This window comes from Doryrhamphus excisus, chromosome 5 (genome assembly GCF_030265055.1).
Source record: "Doryrhamphus excisus isolate RoL2022-K1 chromosome 5, RoL_Dexc_1.0, whole genome shotgun sequence".
Lineage (NCBI taxonomy): Eukaryota > Metazoa > Chordata > Actinopteri > Syngnathiformes > Syngnathidae > Doryrhamphus > Doryrhamphus excisus.
In genome coordinates, this window is record NC_080470.1 from 19353284 (window position 1) to 19368970 (window position 15687).

Here is a 15687-nt window from a genome sequence, read left to right on the forward strand (position 1 = left end):
CAAACAACCATTCACACTCACATTCATACCTATGGTCAATTTGGAGTGGCCAATTAACCTAGCATGTTTTTGGAATGTGGGAGGAAACCGGAATACCCGGAGAAAACCCACACATGCACGGGGAGAACATGCAAACTCCACACAGAGATGGCCGAGGGTGGGATTGAACCCAGGTCTCCAGCTCTCCTTTTTTTTTTTCACCCCCAAACTCCACACAAAGAGTGGAATTGAACTCAGGTTCTTGAATTTATTTCTTCAAAATTGAGGAAGCCAAAAATGGACCACTTCCACACAGTAGGAGGAGAATTTTTTTTCACCCCCAAACTCCACACAAAGGGTAGAATTGAACTCAGGTCTCCTAGCCGTGAGGTCTGCACGCTAACCACTCGACCGCCGTGCAGCGATATTTATGCATCTCACCCAAAATGTATGACTTCTTGAATTTATTTCTTCTAAATTGAGGAAGCCAAAAATGTACCACTTCCACAGAGTCGGAGATTTTTTTTTCACCCCCAAACTCCACACAAAGGGTGGAATTGAACTCAAGTCTCCTAGCTGTGAGGTCTGTGCGCTAACCACTCGTCCACCATGCCGCCTGATTATAATCATGATCAAAAAAAAAATCACAAAATTTCAAGTATTTTCAAGTATTTACTCGGCATCTGATCAATACCAAAATTAGGGCCGCCCCGCCCCCCATAGTGAAAGAATGGAAATTGTTTTGCATTTATTAAGACATTCCATGGATTAAAAAAAACATGAATAAAAAAATTAAATCTGTGTTAAATATAAAATTCCTCCTTGCAAGGCGTACACTTCAGGAGAAAAAGGAAGTGGTGTTGCCACCTTCGTGGACTCGGCAGTATTCCTGCCCAAGCTGCGCTCTCTTCTTACACGCCTTCCCGGTCTTTGTGATTGCGTTGCAGAGTTGACGTGATGACACGGAGCTGCAAAGAGTTGTTTTCTTTTAGAGAGACAGAGCTGGGTTAAGTTGCTGGAAAAGAACACAAAGACTCACCTATTAACCGAGGGAGTCGGACTTGCACTCCTTGAATCGTTGACTAAATCGCGAGAGTCGTTCAACAAATCAAAAACACTTCCTGGGTTCCTGAGAGGAATATCGTCAATGAACGCCTACAAAAGACAACAAAAAGTCATCATTCATTTATTATTATTTTTTTTTTATAAAACATTGTTATTGTTATTGTTCTCACTGGTTGGGGTACAAGTCTGGAAGGGGTACCGCAGGGCACAGGTCTTCTGTGAGGGGGAGACACCACACCTGCATATATTTAAAAAAACAAAACAAAAAATGTTAATCTATCCTTTAATGCAGGGGTCTCAAACACACGGCCCGCGGGCCAAATGTGGCCCGCAGGATGCTAGTTTGAAGCCCCCGCCTTGATATGAAAGTTTAATGTTAGTGTGGCCCGCGCAAGTTTGATATGGATGCTGTATGGTATCATGTACCCAGAAAAAATTACGTTTGATTAATGTTCATGTTAAAGGTTAAATAACTGTTAATAGTTATCCTCTCTATCCGTGTGGAAGTGGTAAGTTTTTGGCTTTCTAAGTTTAAAAGGAAATAACTTGAAGGCTACCGTTTAGGTCGCTAGCTCTCTAGTTTGCGAGTTAGCATGTGTCTCAAGACCCTGCAGTTGCGCAATATGTTGTAAAAAAAAAGAGTATAAATGTGACTATAGTCGTGTTTTGTCATGTCTACAGGGCTCTAATAATGCTTTGTTCATTTTAATCTGAAAAAAAATAATTTGTCTACCCACCAACTATATGTGGTTTCTTAAGTTTTTATTATTTGCCTTTATATTATTATTATTATTATTATTATTATATTTATTACTGATTGATTGATTTTCTTTATTAGTGATTTGATTATTTTCCATCTTGTGTAGAAAAATAAAAAGTAAGATATTTGAGAACAGTGGAATGTTTTATCAGCGCTTTTATTGTAGAAAATTGGAACCAAAGCAAAGTTTACTTATTTTTCTGTTTTTAATAAATGCGTTTTTTGTTGGTTTTTTTGGAAAACCTGATGCGGCCCAGCCTTGCCCAGACCCTAGCTCCAGTGGCCCGCAGGTAAATTGAGTTTGAGACCCCTCCTTTAATGTATTTCATATTTTTCAAAAGACTGACCTGATGTGATGGTGTCTTGAGTCAACAGGTTTTCCCGCTCGCTGCTGCTGCTGCTCTGTCCGCCTCTGCCGGACAAGAAAAAAAAAACATTATACTCGACGACCATCCACGACAAGAAACCCGTTGGAACAACAAGAATCGACCACACTAACTTCTGCGGCGTTGAGCATCGCGGATACGAGTTAGAGGACGAAACTGACTTCTGCAGCCCCTCTAATTCCCGAGGCCAAGCGGGAATCTTCTTCCCTCTGCTCTGAAAACAAGCCCACAACTTACTCACAAAGAAGTGTCCTGAGGATGTCACAAGAAGGTGAGAAGTATGAGAAGCAGGTCACGACTCACATGTGGTGCACGTTTGGGGGGGGGGTGTAACGGTACGCCATCGTCACTGTTGGGTACCGAACTCGGATTTAAAAAAGGTCACGGTTGGCTGCTCCGTACCCGACCGTCCAGTCAATTTCCATGAAGTAGGATTCAATATGAATACATGGAATATTTCATAGTTATGTCAGAGAACATAACATTACATAACAGTCTTAACATTATTAGAGTCCTCTAGACGTGAAATAACACCCCTATAGTCACCTTTACATTTGTATTATCCAATATAGTACATGCACACTACCGCTTGGGATCACTTGGAAATGTTTTGGGCTTTTTCTTGGCAGACTTCACAAGTCCAGCATCCTGGACTTCACAAGTCCAGCATCCTGGACTTCACAAGTCCAGCATCCTGAAGTCGCCGCTTCACTGTTGATACCGACACTGGTGTTTGACGGCTACCATTTAGTGCAGCTGCCAGGTGACGACCTGTGAGGCGTTTTTGTCTTAAACTACACACTCTCAGATATTTGTGCAGTGTTTTTCTGTCCTTGTTAGACCCAGTTTGTGCTATTGCTAAGGATTTTTGTGTCTTTCATGATTACAGTCACCCCTGGTTTAATTAATTGGTTACAGACCTGCCAGCGATAAATTAATTTCCACGATATAGGATTCCCCCCTCTGCTATATACTCTGATTGTAGTGGTTGTGTCATATTTGATTGGGACTAATCAACAGGTCCACTTGGTCAAATCCTAAGTTGTTCAAGTCCTTTAGGTGTGAACAGACATCAGCATTGGTTTCGGTTTGGAAAAACCTTAAAAAGGAATTGTGTGGTCTGCTTTGGTTGTATCCACGGTACCAAAAAAAGACGAGTATGTGTAGCGTTACACCCCTAGCACAAAGAACAGAAATCTTGTACCTAGTGAGAGCGTGAAGAGCAGCACGCTGAGGCTGGTGAGGTCAAGCGCCGGCTCTTGGTTGACCTCCGCCAGGGCGTTGAGCGGCACGGTGAGCAACAGCACGGCGCGGGAAAACACCGGACAACGCAGGAAGGACTGCAGGACGGCCACCAGTACGAAATAGCTGGCGTGTGCCACGCACGTCCACATGGCGGCGAGGCTCAAACCTGAAACGCCAAGACCGCCGCAGTGAGTCTCTCGGGAAGACGGCGTGACGGCATCGGTGAGTGCGGTTCACCTGTCCAGGTGAGGTAACCCTGGATGACGCGAAGCCTTTCCTCCATATGAGCTTGCATGTTATCCAGGTATTGCAGCATGAAGCCCAGGCTGCTGTTCATGCGTTCCAGCTTGCCCATGAGATCGGCGTAGTACTGGGATGTCTGGTCTTGGTAGCGGAGGAACTCTGACATGCCGTCATCTGAAAGACAATCCACGGGTGGAATAAATCAAAAGAGCATTTGGAAATTCAAGGAATAGGTGCAGATTTTGGAAGATCTAGAAAGCTTCCTGTGCGTGTTATAGTGTGTAGCTGCTCTGTAGGAGTCCCCAACTTGAGGAGAAAAGAGTGCAATGTTTTGGTGGTGGAATGGGTTAAGACAGGGGTGGGCAAACTACAGCCCGGGGGCCACATGCGGCCCATCAAGGGTTTGAATCCGGCCCAACAGTTGCTTTAAGTATTTCAACTTTTAACATACAAACTGGCAACATGACTTGCAAGTCGGAGGTCTTTAGTAAAAAAAAAAAATATTTTTTTTTCTAAGTAAAATTAAATAACAGTTTGATGTAGTCTGATGTTTAAAGTGCTCCTGAAAACATACAGCTGATAGTATAACACTTAGATAAAATTACACAAATAATTCGAGCAAAATTATAAGTATAAAGACAATTTTGTTAACTTGATGCGACCCAAGGCTGCACGGCGGATGAGTGGTTAGCACGCAGACCTCACAGCTACGAGACCAGGGTTCAATTCCACCCTCAGCCATCTCTGTGTGGAGTTTGCATGTTCTCCCCGTGCATGCGTGGGTTTTCTCCAGGTACTCCGGTTTCCTCCCACATTCCAAAAACATGCTAGGTTAATTGGCTAACTCCAAATTGTCCATAGGTATGAATGTGAGTGTGCGCACACCTCACAGCTAGGAGACCTGAGTTCAATTCCACCCTTTGTGTGGAGTTTGGGGGTGGAAAAAAAATCTGCGACTGTGGTACATTTTTGGCTTCCTCAATTTAGAAGAAATAAATTCAAGAAGTCATAAATTTTGGATGAGATGCATAAATATGGCTGCAATTGCATGGCGGTCGAGTGGTTAGCGCGCAGACCTCACAGCTAGGAGACCCGAGTTCAATCCCACCCTCGGCCCTCTCCGGGTACTCCGGTTTCCTCCCACATTCCAAAAACATGCTAGGTTAATTAGCCACTCCAAATTGTCCATAGGTATGAATGTGAGTGTGAATGGTTGTTTGTCTATATGTGCACTGTGGGGTGGGGTGGACCCCGCCTCTCGCCCGAAGACAGCTGGGATAGGCTCCAGCACCCCGCCGCGACCCTCGTGAGGATAAGCGGTAGAAAATGAATGAATGCGGCCCACGAGTCCAAATATTTGCCCACTCCTGGGTTAAGAATTGGGACGTATCAAAAATTGGGGAAAAAACTTACCAATTTTTTGGTAGATGTCCTGAGCTTGATGTCTGACATCAGCGAGGTCTTGCACGATGGCTTTGTGACCGTCTTGTACCTTTGAGCCGTGGAGCTGCACATTCTCGCTCACAATTTCTGAATACAAGCAGAGAGATTAAAACAAAAAAAAAAACAAAAAAAAAAACATATGATCTTAAATTTAAAACCCACCCATTCGTTCCGTAATGCCCTGGATGAGCTGCGCCACCAGTTGTTGTCCAGAGGCGATAAGCGCTTTCTCCTGCCCTAAACGCTGCAGGTTGTCCCTCAGGGAACTTTCCATGTGCTCCTGGCCCTCGTGCAGTTTGACCTGATGAGCCTGTAGAGCACCGTGGCCCTGCAGGAGCTCGTCCAATGACGCTGCCGTCATCTGCCGCAGCTCCAATTGGCCGTCCTGTCAGGAAACACGAACCAAGCTGTGGTTGAACTGAAAGATTGACTGTGCATCTCCATATCAGACGGCGGTCATTTGAGAGGGGGAAGTGTGCGTGAATGCTGAGCACAAAAGTGTGGAAAATTATGGGAAATTTTAGGATGGAAAATGACAAACATATGATTGACGAATAACCGCACCTTCAGGTCTTCCATGGCGGAGAGTTGACTGGCCGCAGTTGAAATGAGTGTATTTACTGTGTGCTCTGCTCTGCGTCGAAAGAGCTGCTGGCGAGTGGCGTAGCATACAGAGCGTGCTCTGTTGCTCACGATGTGATAGGCGTTCCATGTGTCCGAATCCATGTTGGCTGTACAGTCTTTTATAGCCTGAAATGATGGTAATGGTAATGGTTTAATTTCATTTGAACATGCATCAGATTCCAATTGAGTGCATCCCATAATCAGTTCCCAGTTCCACATGTCCAAAAGGAGTAGGAAGAAGCAAAGCTTATTAAATCCTACCCCTCCATCTGGTACTTTTACAATCAGGCACTGTTACATTTGTTCACTTCCTGCTTTCCTAATATAATTTAAGTTTTGTTTTTTAATTTAATTTTATATTTTTTTAAGTAAAAATTTGTTTTAACATTTTTCAATTTATATTTTTTAATAATTTTTTTATTATTATTTTTATTTTAATTTTTTTTTTGTCACGTACCAAAGTACGAGGTGATATGAGCATCCAATGCCATAATGGGTACCATAGTAAGTGTCAATATAGTGATATATATAGCACATCATGACTGGTTCAAGACTCTTCATCCTTGGATTTAGCAAACATCAACTGCTTGTATTGTTTCTTGAATTGGCTCATCGTTGTGCATTGTTTGGTTTCCTTACTCAATCCATTCCATAGTTTGATTCCACGTACTGAAATGCTATGGCTTTTTAAATGTAGTCCTAGCATAGAAGTGTTTCAAATGTACTTCTTCCCTGAGATCATATTTCTCCTCTCTTGTAGAGAAGTATTGGATGACATTTTTAGCTAATTGCTCATTTTTAGCCTTATGCATTATTTTAGCTGTTTGAAGATGAACTATATCAGCAAGTTGAAGTATTTGTCATTTTAGAAATAAGGAGTTAGTATGTTCTCTGTAGGCGGCATTATGAATTATCCTTACTGGCCTTTTTTGCAGTACATTTAGCCAGTGAAGATTGCTTTTATAGTTATTAGCCCATATTTCCACACAATAAGTAAGATATGGTAGCAGAGAGCAATAAAGAGTGTGGAGTGAATTCAGATTGAGAACAAATTTTGCTTTGTTCAATACTGAAATATTTCTGGCCACTTTATGTTGTATATTTGTAATATGAGGTATCCAGGTCATATTTTCATCTATTGTGATCCCCAGAAATTTATTTTCGTTCACCGATACCAGCTCAGTGAGGCAAAAATTATAAATAACTGACATTTTCACAATAAAATAAATCCCCGTCATGTTTACCATGTCCTCTGTGCACGGGTAAGTCATGCGACCCTCAATCTGTGCTTGACAGTTGAACAAAACCACGCCAAGCTTGGCAAGCTCTTCTTCTGAGAGGCTTTGACAGCTCGCCTTCAGCCGGGCCACCACCTAAGCCAGAACATAAAACCATTTGTATGATGCTAGAAAGAAATAGGAAGCAAAGAAATTCTCACATTGATGACATTGCATCAGTACATGCAGAAATATATTTTCATTATTATTATTATTAGCCACAAAAGGGTGTTGCAATGAGGTCTACTTACCCTCTGATGGCAGCTGTCTAAAGGACTGAGCTCCATCTGTTTGGCCTCAGCCATAAACTTCTCATCAACCGTTGCCATTTCAAACTGAGCATCTTTTGCCAGAACCACTGGGAATTCTTCCGGGGGAGGAAGCGGTGATGCTACTGGAGGATGCTGCGTTTGCCTTAGCCACTCAAAGAGCCCCTGTGCTGCAGGACACCGGTTGGCAAGGATGCAAAGCAGCAGCATACACTTGACGTGGTCCATGTCTGGAATGATCACACGGTAAGTAAGTATCGAAAGATCTGGTGGTGGGTGTGTGGTCCAAAATGGCTGATCAAACAAACAATGCTGGTGTATTAGCCGTACACACCTTAACACCACAAGAGTTAGTATGCCAAATATACAGAAATGAAGCATTAAATACAGTGGGAAATCATTGAAACAGTGACATTCATTGGGGTGTCTTATTAGCATTTTTGCTATTGTGACAAAGGTTAGCAATTTTAAGGCTAAAAGCAGCTCTACAACATAGCTTTCCTAGCTTGTTTTCTATGAATTCATTAAAAGAATCAAGTAGGAATAGTTGGATTCTAATATGCAACATAATTTTTGAACATTGTCTTTGAAATGTCCTTTCATGGCAAAAAAAAATGCGCTCATGACAATGACCTAGCTTACACAACAGAGCGCCATTTTGTTTATTAAGGCTAAAAGCAGCTCTACAACTTAGCGTTCCTAGCTTGTTTTCTATGAATTCATTAAAAGAATCAAGTAGGAATAGTTGGATTCTAATATGCAACATAATTTTTAAATATTGTGTTTGAAATGTCCTTTCATGGCAAAAAATGCGCTTTTGAAAATGACCTAGCTTACACGACAGAGCGCCATTTTGTTTATTAAGGCTAAAAGCAGCTCTACAACTTAGCGTTCCTAGCTTGTTTTCTATGAATTCATTAAAAGAATCAAGTAGGAATAGTTGGATTCTAATATGCAACATAATTTTTAAATATTGTCGTTGAAATGTCCTTTCATGGCAAAAAATGCGCTTTTGAAAATGACCTAGCTTACACGACAGAGCGCCATTTTGTTTATTAAGACTAAAAGCAGCTCTACAACTTAGCGTTCCTAGCTTGTTTTCTATGAATTCATTAAAAGAATCAAGTAGGAATAGTTGGATTCTAACATACAACATACTTTTAAAACACTGTCTTTGAAACGTCCTTTCATGACCAAAAATGCGCTTTTGAAAATGACCTAGCTTACACGACAGAGCGCCATTTTATTTACAGTTTGTCTTCTTCTTTGGTAAGTGTTGGCCATTATCGAAGCAGCTATTGGGTGAATTACCGCCGCTTACTGGACGCCGTTAGAATAACATCACGTACGCCCGTATAGGACACATTTTAGCATGTTTAAGTGTTGGGTCCTTTTGAGTAGGGAGCTAAACATTATTACTTTTTATATAATGACTATTTTTAGGGTGCCAGAGGATGTCGGACATATTAATGAAGTGATTTGCTTAGTATGATATCACGGAGGATTTGCCCAGACATGCCTGCTGCTTAGCCTGCTGTTTAGCAGCTCATATGGCAAAATAGCCTTTAGCATCGCCAACACTCAGATAAATGACACTAAATCTTTACACATATACACACTCACATACATATATACATATAATGTAAACAAATGACACTAATGTTACATGGCGACTCTCCAAAGTTACAATGCGACAAACGTAATGAAGGGTTAAACGCATACCTGTTATTTAATTTCGCCGGACGATGTGCAAAAAGTGAAAGTGAGCATCAGAGATATAACACAGCTGACTGCGATGCCGGTTAATTGTTTAGTTCAATAAACCAGCACCTTCACTATATAGCCAATGGAGGCATTGTATCTCCAGAATGGGTGGGCTAAGGGTGCACTCGATTTAATGTCCTGCTTGACGCGAAATTACATTTCACCTTAAATCTTAAGTCTTACAATTCTTTCTTACCAACTACGAACAATAACTACCCCGTTAATTGTTTCGTGTTTACGTATATTTGGTTTACTAATGGTTATTATTCAGTTTCCCTTATTACCCGCACTGTTTGGGTGCCGCCCACCTCGTGTATCGGTACAAAAGTGTATTTAAATTAAGCCAACCTTTCCGGACAGCCAGCTCATTGATTTCTTAGTGGGAATTCCGGCCTCTACAAAAGAGCCGATTCGGATGGTTCGACTCTTAAGTGTTTACTTACAATATTGTGTTCCTCACATTTCCAATACGTTGTCTCTAACACCCCCACATTAAAATTACATCATGTACATGTTTTATTGAGCAATTATGCCTGCGTTAATTTTTATTAAAGTTTTAAACTGTTGTTAATGTGATGTTATATTTGCTCTTGCTAGGCTACGCCCTTCGTCTTCTTTTGGTTTAATGGCGAGTTGCAAACATGACTTTAAAAGGTGCATACCGCTACCGGTAATGAGAACGAGAGATGGTGGGCGGGCTTTACGTGGGCTACAGACCTTTACATTGGACACAACCATTATGTAGTCGACCAATCAGTGCGCAGGTCGTTCACTGTAAAGAGTCGCCTCGAAGATCCGTTTCGTTCGCGACCCACGCACCGGGAGGTTGCTCGGTAAAACGTATGGAATCAACTTTGTAAGGTTGGTAGTTGTAAATTGAAGTTTCGACGTGTTACTGTAACAAGTACAGTACAAATAACGCATATCAGCTTCATTATCGATGTCATTTACGCAAAACGTTTGGTTTGACTGCCGTGATTGCCGGCTTCATTTGTGTATTTCAATTGTGATTCCGACTTCCAGGATGCTAATCGTGTTTTTGCTAGGCTATGCGTTATGTTGTATGTTTTATAGCCAAACATGAGATTGAATGATTTAGTTGACTCTTCATTATATGTTGACTAAACACAGCCTCTGGCCATGCTAGCGACAGCCTGCTAAAGCAACATGCTAGCAGCTACTAGCCCTGTGTTTATTCAGGTCTGCATCCTATTTATGTGTTTACTTTTGGGTAAACACTACGATGAGTAGGCGCTTTTACTTCCGGGTATTTACCACCACGTGTTGCGTTTGAGTCCATTCCTCTTTCATGTGAACAAAATGAAGAATGTCCATGTACATTATTTAGAGGTGAAAACAATATGAAAAGCAGATATTTCTGTATGATCAATTGGAATGTCCTGAAGATGGACGTCTTTTGTGTCAAGATGCTTCAGATTTTGGTGATTCTGATTGGATTTCATTTGAACACACAGTCCGCACGTGACGTTTTGGTGGAGATTACGGATGCCCTGGTGTGATTCTGGCAGGACGGAATGGACACTGAGACGGACTCACCGAGGATCGGCTTCATTGGTGCGGGGAATATGGCGTTTGGCATCGCAAAGGGCATCTTATCAGGTCTGTATGCTGGTTGCTAATCGGTCCTAGCACACCTTCTTGTTTTGCTATTATTAGATGTTTATGGAAAGTATTTTCTAAGGCAAAAGTCTAAGATTGTTGTCCGCTGTTAACAAGGCTGGTTTATAATGATCATGTGACAACTTGGCCAGCAGTACAACAGCTTATTTTATTTTTTGTTTGTCATTAAAGGGAATATTCGACCTGAAAATGTCAAAGTAAGTGCACCATCTCTCAGGAACCTGGGACGCTTTCAGGTAATCCTACTAAGTCTCTCCTTGAATACTACAATATTACATATTAATTCTTTCTTTCTTGTTGAATATAACTTTTTGCCCTTAATATTTTGATTAATTTTTTACTTTAATTTTTTTACTTTTCTGACTTTTTCAGCTGTCTTTAAAAAAAAAATGCTCAGAATTGAGTTTGTTCCCTTCGTATTTAGACTTTATTATAACGTTTTATGCAACCTAATTTTCCAAAAATTCAAATGTTATCTTATTTGTTTTTCAAGATATTAAAGCTTAAAAAAATCTTTAATATTTAAACTCCATGCTACTAAATTAAATTTTTTGTTGCTAATATTACAAATGTATATATATTTATTTATTGTGTACTTTTTCTCTTAATATTTTCATTTGATCACTATTTTTTTAAATGTTTGCAGTTTTTTAAATTTGCAAATATTTCAGCTTTTTGTGCACATTTTCTACTCATATTTATGACTTTATTAGCATAGTATTTAGACTTTATTGTAACCTTTTCCGCAACCCAATTTCCCCAAAATTCCAACTCTGTTTTTTGTCTTTCATAATATTACAACTTAAAAAAAAATGTTTTCTTTAATATTTCAACTCCATGCTACTAAATAATTTTTTTCCTGGTAATATTACAAATGTATATGTGTTTTCTTTCTTGTTTACCTTTTTCTTTTAATATTTTCATTTTATTCCCATAAAATTACAGCAGTTTTTTTTCAATTTTTGCAGTTTTTTAAATTTGCAAATATTTCAGCTTTTTTTGTGCACATTTTCTTCTCATATTTATGACTTTATTAGCATAGTATTTAGACTTTATTGTAACATTTTCTGCAACCCAAAATTCCAACTCTGTTTTTTTGTCTTTTATAATATTACAACTTAAAAAAAATCTTAAATATTTAAACTTCATGCTACTATGTTACATTATTTTTACTGATAATATTACACATGTTTAATATGTTTTTTCCTCATTGGAATGACTATTTTCTATTAATATTGTGATTTTATTGCAGCTGTTTTCTTCCCATTATTATTAAAATATCTCAGCTTTTTTCTTGCAAATTGTGCATATCCTCTAGTTTTTCTATAGAATAATAGCAAATGTTATCTTCCATATGGCACTTATCTGTTGTGCAGTAACATCTTTCAGTCTTTTGGTTTCAGGAGCTAAACATCACCACCACTCATTCCAACACCGAGGTCGTGTGCGGATCAGATATAATCTTCCTGGCGGTCAAACCTCACGTCGTTCCACTCGTCGTCCATGAAATCTCGCCGCACGTCACTCACGGACACATGATTGTGTCTGTTGCGGCGGGAGTCACCGTGGCGACGTTGGAGGAAGTGAGTTATTTATTCTATAAATTTTATTTGGGCAAATATATGAAACATTACAGTGCATTTCTTACATCAATCAAAATATAACTTTCCATTATTTACATTTGTATTCAACTATCTGATCACAAGCCCAAAAGGAGTAGGCTGAAGCAAAAGCTTATTAATGCCTACCCCTTTTTGCAAGATATAATCATGTTCATGCCACAGTCTTGTTTTCCCCCGTTATTATTATCATTGTGATATTATTATTGTTATAATCTTTATCATTATTACCATTATTATAATCATCATTAATATTACCATTTTCATCATTATAGTTGAAAAAAAAATTCCAAAAATTGTTACAACTCATTCATTAATTCATTCAAATGAATGAGTTGAAACAATTTTTGGAATTTTTTTAACAAAAAATTTTTTTTGTTACAACTAAAAAGTTGTAAAAAAATATGAATGAGTTGTAACAATTTTTGGATTTTTTTTTTTACAACTTTTTAGTTGTAACAAAAAAAAATCATTATATTGTTAGAACTCATTAATTAGAATGAATGACAAAAAAAATTGTTACAACTAAAAAGTTGTAAAAAAAAATATGAATGAGTTGTAACAATTTTTTTTATTTTTTTTACAACTTTTTAGTTATAACAAACATTTTGTCAAAAAAAAAAAATTGTTACAACTCATTCATATTTTTTTTTACAACCTTTTAGTTGTTTCGAATGAATGAATGAGTTGTAACAATTTTTGGAACTATAATGATGAAAATTGTAATATTAATGATGATTATAATAATGGTGATAATAATAACAATAATAATGGTAATAATGATAAATAAAGATTATAACTGATAATGGTAATAACAATAATAATATTACAATGATAATAATAACGGGGGAAAACAAGACTGTGGCATGAACATGATTATATCTTGCAAAAAGGGGTAGGCATTTATAAGCTTTTGCTTCAACAATTTTTGGATTTTTTTTTTTAACAAAAAAAATTTTTTTTTGCTTCCGGGTTTTCATGTTTATTGTTTTAAATTCAATCTCGGCAAGTGTGGGGTCATAAATCAGATTTTTGAGAATTAAAACAAAAAAAAACAAGTAATTGTATTAAATTTTTCCACATTCTTTTGAAGTTGCTGCCATTGGGTTCAGTTGTCATCCGGCTGATGCCAAACCTTCCATGCGTGGTTCTGGAAGGCGCCCTCTTATTCGCCCGGGGGACTTGTGCGACACAAGACCACGCCGCCATGTTGCGCTCCTTGTTGCATCGCTGTGGTTTGGTAGAGGAAGGACCCGAGGCCTGGATCGACATCCATACCGGACTGAGCGGGAGCGGCGTTGCCTTTGTGGGTGTCTCAAAACTCCTTAGAGAACCAAGTTGGTGTTTTTTCATGCGTGTGGTTCGGAAAAAGACAAAAACTAGATCCTACTGTATATTATTATTATGCTTGTTTATTGGGTTTCTGATTTCTCTCCGTAGGTATACCTGTTTGCAGAGGCGCTGGCTGAAGGGGCTGTGAAAATGGGCATGCCCAGCTCTTTGGCCCACAGCATTGCGTCTCAAACCGTCCTGGTGAGTTTCACGGCGCCAAACCGGCAGCATCTTCACCCATTACTCGAGGTCTAGCGCAGGGGTCCCAAACACGCGGGCCAATTGTGGCCCGCAGAACACTAGTTTGAGGCCCCCGCCTTGATATGAAAGTTTAATGTTAGTGCAGCCCGCGCAAGTTTGATATGGATGCTGTATGGTATCATGTACCCAGAAAAAATTATTACATTTGATTAATGTTCATGTTAAAGGTTAAATAACTGTTAATAGTTATCCTCCCTATCCGTGTGGAAGTGGTACGTTTTTGTCTATTTAAGTTGAAAGGAAATAACTTGAAGGCTACCGTTTAGGTCGCTAGCTCTCTAGTTTGCGAGTTAGCATGTGTCTCAAGACCCTGCAGTTGCGCAATATGTAGTAAATAAAAGGGTATAAATGTGACTATAGTCGTGTTTTTGTTATGTCTACAGGGCTCTAATAATGCTTTGTTCATTTTAATCTGAAAAAAATAATTTGTCTACCCACCAACTATATGTGGTTTCTTAAGTTTTTATTATTTGCTGTTTTATTATTATAATATTTATTTATTACTGATTGATTTTTTTTATTCTTGATTTGTTTATTTATTTTTCATCTTATTTTGTGTAGAAAAATAAAAATTAAGATATTTGAGAACAGTGGAATGTTTTATCAGAGCTTTTCTTGTAGAAAATTGGAACCAAAGCAAAGTTTTTTTTTGTTTGTTTTTAATAAATGCGTTTTTTTTTTTTTTTTTTTTTTGTGAAACCTGATGCGGCCCAGTCTCACCCAGACCCGAGCTCCGGTGGCCCCCAAGTAAATTGAGTTTGAGACCCCTGGTCTAGCACGTCAGGGAAGACGGGCACTTTGAATTCAGGCTCAGCATCTGCGGCTCCCTTTTTTTTTTTTTTTTTTAGTTCTGCGCCGTTATTTCCCCAGAATCTGATTATTCTAATCGTCCTCGCTTGCAGGGCGCCGGTCGATTATTACGAGAGTCCGACAAGCATCCAGCTCAGCTTCGTTCCGAGGTGTGCACCCCGGGCGGGACGACAATCTACGGGCTTCACACTCTGGAGCAAGGAGGATTGAGGGCATCGACCATGGGCGCCGTGGAGTCGGCCACCGAGAGAGCGCGGGAGCTTGGCCGGGTATCCGCAGCAACCCGAAACGGGAAATGACGACCTCTGCCTGCCGTTTGGACTCGTTCAGAAAGACTAAGCTTACTTTAAAAACTTTTCTGGGAACAACTTAATTTATCATGAACATTATTAAATAACTTTATAATTAACTGACTGGAACAAAACCATAACATAATAATAATCAAACAGAATTACAGTTTGAGAAGCCTCTTTCAAAAAGCAGGTTTACTGAAAACATTTAAGTTTATTAAAAATGGACCAAGAGTGATTAAAAAAACATACACATAAACAAAAGTAGCTTTAAAACGCGAAATAGACAACGATTATATTAAAAGTATAAAAAAAAAATTCCGTTGGTTTTTAGAACAGAAATCCCATACATGATTCCGTTATGCAATGGCGCCCTCTGCTGCACAAAACGGTACTGGCTAAAAAAGTGGTACTGAAACGCTGAGCCTACACAGAAATATAATCCAATTGTATATGTTTTTTTTAGTACACTATAAAAAAAATACAAAAGAAGTCTAACAGATGGTTTATAGAGAAAAACATTTAAAAAATAGTCTATTTTCTCGAGCGAGTCATTTATTTCGTTATGTTTACAATACAGTTGGTAATTACGGCACTACTACGCAGAAGCTCCCAAAAGACCAGGCCTCGTAATATAACATAAATAACCCAAATATTTTTTTTTACTACATCATATAAG

General features: G+C 39.0%; 2 protein-coding genes across 3 annotated transcripts; one reads left to right on the plus strand and one right to left on the minus strand.

Annotated features, from left to right (window-relative positions):
* Window positions 1–497: 497 nt before the first annotated feature.
* On the minus strand, window positions 498–9152 carry bmb (brambleberry). The gene is made up of 13 exons (XM_058073532.1): window positions 9014–9152; window positions 7274–7521; window positions 6990–7118; window positions 5686–5871; window positions 5284–5506; window positions 5092–5208; window positions 3673–3852; window positions 3395–3601; window positions 2304–2442; window positions 2152–2216; window positions 1215–1282; window positions 1019–1134; window positions 498–947 (listed from the first exon to the last, which is right to left on the minus strand). Exons 2-13 carry the CDS (start codon window positions 7517–7519, stop codon window positions 818–820), a joined length of 1806 nt encoding a protein of 601 aa, XP_057929515.1. The 5' UTR covers window positions 7520–7521; window positions 9014–9152; the 3' UTR covers window positions 498–817.
* A 621-nt stretch (window positions 9153–9773) lies between these two features.
* Window positions 9774–15026, plus strand: pycr3 (pyrroline-5-carboxylate reductase 3). 2 transcript variants are annotated; one of them, XM_058073539.1, is made up of 7 exons: window positions 9774–9916; window positions 10531–10675; window positions 10868–10932; window positions 12100–12279; window positions 13409–13621; window positions 13756–13848; window positions 14811–15026. In XM_058073539.1, exons 2-7 carry the CDS (start codon window positions 10591–10593, stop codon window positions 15015–15017), a joined length of 843 nt encoding a protein of 280 aa, XP_057929522.1. In that variant the 5' UTR covers window positions 9774–9916; window positions 10531–10590; the 3' UTR covers window positions 15018–15026. The 2 variants fall into 2 exon arrangements, with proteins under 2 accessions (XP_057929522.1, XP_057929521.1); XM_058073538.1 differs by lacking the exon at window positions 9774–9916 and adding an exon at window positions 10053–10405.
* Window positions 15027–15687: the final 661 nt, after the last annotated feature.